At 32.6% G+C, this 6,948-nt stretch overlaps 1 protein-coding gene across 1 annotated transcript; it reads right to left on the bottom strand.

The window, feature by feature from the left end:
- Positions 1 to 1,164: 1,164 nt before the first annotated feature.
- On the bottom strand, positions 1,165 to 3,739 carry LOC124837010 (transcription factor bHLH63-like). Its single transcript, XM_088108528.1, has 7 exons — positions 3,192 to 3,739; positions 2,850 to 3,098; positions 2,611 to 2,745; positions 2,406 to 2,465; positions 1,945 to 2,175; positions 1,758 to 1,866; positions 1,165 to 1,350 (listed from the first exon to the last, which is right to left on the bottom strand). Exons 1-7 carry the CDS (start codon positions 3,552 to 3,554, stop codon positions 1,313 to 1,315), a joined length of 1,185 nt encoding a protein of 394 aa, XP_087964654.1. The 5' UTR covers positions 3,555 to 3,739; the 3' UTR covers positions 1,165 to 1,312.
- Between the last annotated feature and the right edge of the window lie 3,209 nt (positions 3,740 to 6,948).

The raw sequence follows: 6,948 nt of genomic DNA, 5'->3' as shown, positions 1-6,948 counted from the left end.
TAAAGGGGAGGTGGAGGGAGAAAGGTGTGGTGGTGGAGGGAGCAACACCCCTATGAAAAATATTATACATTATATTAATTTGTACATACATCCTATTGGGATTGGTCTCTATTGCTATCACGCCAAAGTCGCATTTTGATGAATTTAGTCGCATGTTGTATCAACGTATCTAGCTAAATACTTCCTTAAGATCGTCCATATGCTATCTGATAGACTATTATATTCTCAACACACACCTCCATACAATTGTTTATCTTTTCATGGAAAATCTTATTCATAAGTCATTCATATGTTAAATTGTTGGAAGTGTTTTTCTACCATATTTTGACGTGTCATGAAAGTGAATGGTAAGAATTATTTTCTTGAAAAAGAAAAAAAAAACCATTACAAATTAAAAAAACTAAAAATAGTTTAAAATAATTAATTAAAAATGCTGAGATTAAATTTTAGTTACTTTAAGAAATTAAAAAATTAAGAATGAATAAAATTTATTTTGTAATATTATTTTTTTTAATATAATTTAGAATAAATTTGTCATCATAATAACTAAACATATACCCAAAACAGTTCATAACACTTTCTTTATTTAATCTCTATTTTCACATTTCATTTCAATTAATCTTTATATTTTTCCTAACCAGTTGTCAAAAAGATTCACTATACAATAGAATAAGAAATTTGATTAAAGTAAAAATTGTATAATCTATAAATCTACCGACCATATATAGATATATTATTCGTTTTTTTTTTGTTTTTTACAATAATCCAAGAATAAATAGCACTATGTATATTCTTGTTAAAAGTGGTAATGGTATGCATTTTACTCGTAAAGGTTTAAATGCCATTCAACCCCCTTTGCATAAATGACTCCCCAACATTTATTTTACAAATTCCACATCCTTGTGTGAGTATTCTTTTAACTAGATTTACTATTATTATTAATAATAATAATAATAATAATAATAATAATAATGTTTGGTTTAGTTTGGCAGAAAGAAAGGTTTAAAAAACAGTGGAAGGTTGCCATCAAGCCTAAATGTATAATGGATTAGGTGCCTGGTCACACACGTGACATCGCGATCAAGCTCTTTTTCATTTTTTTTAATCAGTTATATATATATATATATATATATATATATATATATATATATACTACATTAAACGTGCAAGTGACTGAAGTTAACAGCCACTAATATGATGTTATTTATTCTACGGAGTAGTATACAACAAATATATGTTATGTACTTAGAAAAAATCTCCATAAAGTTCTCCGGCCTGAGCCAATCCAACAAAATCAAATGGATAATCTCGTTTACATCTCCATCTTCGGATTGCTAGTTTCGACTACACCTGCAGATACATAAAACCATCTTTAAAACAATTCATCATCCAAACAACTAAGAACAATCTCGAAAAGTATCAAAACAACTTGTTATATATAGCAATTAGCATTGATCTATGAAATGTTATTGAGCAGGCTGCAAAGAACTTTGCCACCACTCTGTAGGTGTGAATGTTGTGGGAAAGTGATGTAAGAAACAAATAAAAGAGACAACTGGCTTGATGGCTGAATGATTAAAATACCCTTTTAAAAAATTTCTTCATTTTGATAAAAAAAAGGACTTATCAATGTCTGTGGGACTCTCGTGTCTCGATCACCCATTAAAATCCACTCTGCTGTGCTTCTACTTTCTACTTTAAGGATATCAGGCTTAGAAAAAAAACAGTGATTTGACAAGTCATAAATTTGTAGCTACCTGTAAATGGCTGAGAAGGAAAAGATGCTGCTCCCGCTCTCCCTTGATCAAAAGCAACGTTGTAAAGGCTTTGAAAATCACCATCCCAATTGGAAGAGGGTAGAATTTGCTGCAGTGCACGTATTTATTAGACACTACAAGAGTAATCATTACAGAACAAGAACAACACTACATAAGGGAAACCTACAGTGAAACAGGACGAGTCAACAAACGCTTCGGGCAAAGGTACATGTGTAGTACTGATGTTCCTTCGAAGTCCCATATTAGAAGGGCTCATCCCCACGTTATTTATTAATCCACCACAACACGATACAAGTTGCTGTGTCGAATTCAACTGAACATACGAGGGATTGTTACACATACTCATATCTGATACCATCCCAATGTTGGGTAAACCTTGACCACATGAAGGAAACGCCTGTGGGAATCAAACATAGAGAGTTATGTCATAAACATAATTTCTTATGCAAGTTCTAATTAAATTCCAATATTCTGGACATAATCCAAGGTTTTCAAGTAAAGTCTCCTAGTATATATGCTGTATTTGTGATTATTTGTCATTTTCCGAATATCAAAACATATGTCAAGAATAGCTGTTACCGTATTGAATCCAGCTAAAAGGAGAAAAAAGTTGAGTCATGTGCATACCTCTCTGGCAAACAGTTCGTCAATGCTTGGATTTACAGCCGCTAATTTCATTGATAGGAACTGCATGCAGTGATAAACATTATAAAATAAGTCACGCGGACTTTAATTCAAGTGTCCTTAGACTTGGAAGCATAAAAAATTCAACATATTCCAACATGAACAGTGAAGAGCCTAATTAATTTCAGAGGGACCGACAAACTCTAACCTCGACTTGTCGTTGAAGAGACTGAACATAATTAATGATTTCATCAAGCATTCCAGCTTTCCCTGCAATTTTGTTGCAACCCGGAACCAAATCTTGCAAATACTTCATTCTCTCACTAATTTTCTCCCTTCTGACCTGCATCAAACAAAACAAAACGCTCGCATTAAACAAGCACAAATAGAATCAAAACGCGTCGTTTAATATGGTAGTTGGTTTTGCTTCTTCTTTTTTTCACTCACTCTTTCAGCTAAGCTATGACTATCAGTGGCTTGACCACGACGCGCTCGGACATGAATGTACTCCCGCTTCTGGTTCTGAACCTCGGAGCCTTTCGAATTATTCTTCGAAGAATCCGCAGATGTTTCTCTGTTGTTCTTATTTGCGTTGGATTTGCCGTTTCTATTGCTGGTTTGGTTTGTCACTCGGGATTCTCCTTCCTCACCACTTACTTTGACTCTCTTGTCCTTGTTATCACTCTCCGCAGCAACCTAAACAAAATCGAAAAAAAAACGTCACGGTTGCCTTACCATAGTCCACACCACACCGAATCTATATAATCCTCTATCAGCATTCCCTAGTACCTTGTAGTTCAGCGCCTTCCTCTTCTTATCGTTTTCCTTGGGTAAAAAACCGGAAGAGGATCCGAATCCGGTGTCCAATTCGGGGCAGAGACCCGGGTCGGGTTTGAGAGAATGAGCCAACACCTGAGAGAGCGCGGAATCATCACGTTCACGCGCCATGACCAAGCCCTGGCTCTGAGGAAGATTGTTGGAAGAAGAAGAGAAAACGAGGTTAACGTGAAACTCCGTTGCGGAATAGTAAGGTGGGTGATTGTCGTGATGGTGGTGTTGCCACTTCGTGGTTGCTTCCCTTTGTCTTTCCAACACTGTCATGTCCGAACAACTGGCTCCTAGATTCCCCGAACCGTTCAGACAATGCAACATGTTGAGGTTGTTAAGGTTATTCGTTATTCCTAAGGATTAGGCACCGCTACGTTGTTGGGCTAGGAGTGGATCCGAAAGTACGCGCCACGCGGTGTGTGTGGAAAACAAAAAGAAAAAACGACGTAGGGTCACGGGGAAGTTGAGTACACGGTGTGGGAGAAACACTGGAATAGTGTTAAGGAAGTGCAGAGAGATAGGGTGGGTATATATAAACGGAGGGAAATTAATTTCTCTATTTATTTATTTTATTTCAATAATACTAATAACTAATACAAGGAAATAAAAATATGACCGGAATAATTAAGATAGAGAGAGTGGGACATAAGGTCTATTGATGTAACCATAACCGAGGCTGTGGCCTTGGGGTCCACTGATATGACCGCCACGTGGGCGTGTCCAACGCTTCGAAACGGCAGTGTTTTTTCTTTTCTTTTTTCCCTTTCTTCTCTCAACTAATCAACTTTCTAATTAATTAAACTGTACAATAACAGTACTTTCATAATGATGGTTTCTTTCTAATCTCTTCTATTAGTACTTCTGGTGGTTGTATGGTCAAAGAATGTATGATTTGCATCTCGCTTCAAACATACAGGCAAATAAAAAATTGAATTCAAGCATAAATTACACAGAATTATGTGTCTTCATGTTATTTAAATTGGATATAGAAACAGTAAATAAACTATCGTTTTTAGTTTATTCCGGTGGATAAGAATGTACCTAAAAAAAGAGCAATAGATGAGAGAAAGTTCTAGCATGTTGAATTATGGATAGGTCATAGAGGTCTATTCGAACCAGTTACTTATGTTTGATAAACAAAACCATATAATCTAATAATATTTGAGGTTCCACTTTAAGGAAAGGGATTGATGGGTGTCTGCATAATTGAGCACATGCTTAGTTGTTAAACATGAGAGATTTTTTTTGTTTTAGTGGGTTTTGAGGATGTTTAGTTATTGTAATGGGACAAATTAAGCAGTGAAAATAATGTTAAGGATAGGTGAGTTGTTGGTAAAATGTGAGGAGAATGTTTAGCAAGAGTGTCATTTCGAAGCAGGCAGTTGACATTAACAGCATTGTCTAAATCATGCTTTGCTTGCAAATTTATGCTGCGATTTGAAGCTTGAAGCAATAGCGGAAGGTAAAGGTGAGGAACAAGTCCAGAGAGGATGAAGGCAACTTCCATTATGACGAAATGGGTCCTCTTTTGAAAATCTCTCTAACTTTATTTTTGGTTCATGTCTCTTTCATCTCTATCTCTCTACCTATGTACCATTTGCATACATACACTTCAAAATGGGTCCTCCATCTCAATCTCATTTCCTCTATCATATCACCTTTTTTTGTGGTTTACATCAACACAATACTATTGTTTTTCTATACTCACTCTTTCTTTTTTTAGTTCCTCAAGTGCTTTCCATCTTTTTTATATTCTCTATTCTCTTTCACTAACTCTCCCCATACACTGCATTTATATCATCAACCCAACCTTATTACACTCTCTATAGCTTCAAATGTTTTGGTTTCATCACACCTCATTAGAGTTTTCTTTCTCCAACTAATGTGTCAATGATGAAAAACATCACTACCTTAACTTGTTTTTCATGCAACAAAAAGTTCTACCACCACACACTTCCTTGCATTCAGCCAAATTCACTTCTTAATCCATCTTTTCAATAATTTAAAATTATTTAGTATGCGAGTTTTGTGATCTTAAAATTTGAACAAGTAATTAGATTTATAGAAGAGGATGTTCACTGAAGATACAACACTAATAAAATATGAGTTCAATCACATAAATAATTGATATCATTCTCTATCCAAAACTTTAAGACAATAATTAATGATTTTTACCTTTATATATATTGCTTCTTTTGTCATTTTTATCAAAAATAAGATTTGAATTATCAATACAAGTTTCCTTAATCTAAATTTTCATTCACATAAAACAAATAAATCCTATAGTTTTAATTATTTACGAGTCAAAATAAAAATAAATCCTTAATGTTTTTTTAATGGATGGAACAAAAAAATATGAGAAGAATTTTAGATAAATAATTATATATTATCACAAGATAAATAATCTTGAACCTAAAATGTTTTAAGACAAACACTTAAAAATCTTTTGACTGACATAAAATTCACAAGATCTCATTGCTGGCACCTACTAATAAATTGGGAAAATGATTGGAAAGGATTCTTATCTTATCCAAGTTATATGTGTTCGAAAACAATAATTGGGAAAAGGAGAGATGGCATATGAGGAAGCATTGAAAGAGAGCAGCAGATCCGATGTATATGGAATCCTTGTTCTTTCTCCAATCCCTATTCCTTGTCAATTTATTTTACTATTTTTTTTTCATATTTTAAAGAAAGTAAATATGTTTTTTCCATTTAATTTGTTAGAAAGTATTCATAAAAATATAAATATAGGCCAGAAAGTAAGAGAGAGGGTGAATTTTTGAGACTATTTATGTTGCTATGCATTGATGAACTTGGCCACTTGCAAGCTTAAAATGATGATCATACAGGTAGATGCTATGGGCTTCCTTCTCTTATTTAATGCAGAGACATGTTCAACTCCTTTGCCAAACAAGCTCTCTCTATAGACTTTTTTTTTATAGACTTTTTTAATCATAAAAAATATTGTTTGAAAAAATATAAATTCTATAATTAACAAAGTTATGAGAGTAAAGAAATTATTGAATATTACAAGCAAGAAATTTATGGATGAAATAAGTAAAAAAGGCAATGCATCTTTGTAGAATAGCTGGTTGTTGCCTCTTCTTTGTTGAGTTAATTTGTTTTAACATAATACAAAATAATACTCCAAGAGTTACATAACTTGAAATAAATTATAAATAATTTTGAGTAAAAAGTTTATAAATAGAATGAAGTAGAAAATATGACTACTTTAAAGTATTTCTAATTATTGTGACTTGATTTGATTTAGTTCTTTGCTCCACAACATAATGCAAAAGAATGCTTAAAAAGGTCAAATAAATTAGAAATTCTTCACTATAATAAAACTATCATATATATATATATATATATATATATATATATATATATATATATATATATATATATATATATATATATAAATTTCGAGTAAATAGACATATGAATTGAGCTTTTTCTGCTGGTGTGAAGAAGATAAAAAGATGAAGTATTTTTAAAGGCTTCATGGTTATGGCCACTATTTAACTTATCTCTTCTTCATGATGAAAAAGAATTCAAAAAATTAAATAAATTGAAAATTCTTCCAATTAACAAAATTATAAAAAGAAATACAAATTCTTTGGGTTAGAGAATTATGAATGAATAAATTATTTCAACCAGCAAATTTATTTTAAAAAATATATAAAAAAATAGCATATATTCAGGACTGTTCTTT

The sequence above is a fragment of the Vigna umbellata genome, chromosome 3 (assembly GCF_029865625.1).
Source record: "Vigna umbellata cultivar VRB3 chromosome 3, Vumbellata_1.0, whole genome shotgun sequence".
NCBI classification, from domain to species: domain Eukaryota; kingdom Viridiplantae; phylum Streptophyta; class Magnoliopsida; order Fabales; family Fabaceae; genus Vigna; species Vigna umbellata.
Note: the sequence above shows the minus strand (reverse complement) of the source record. Positions and strands in the feature narration are given on the sequence as shown.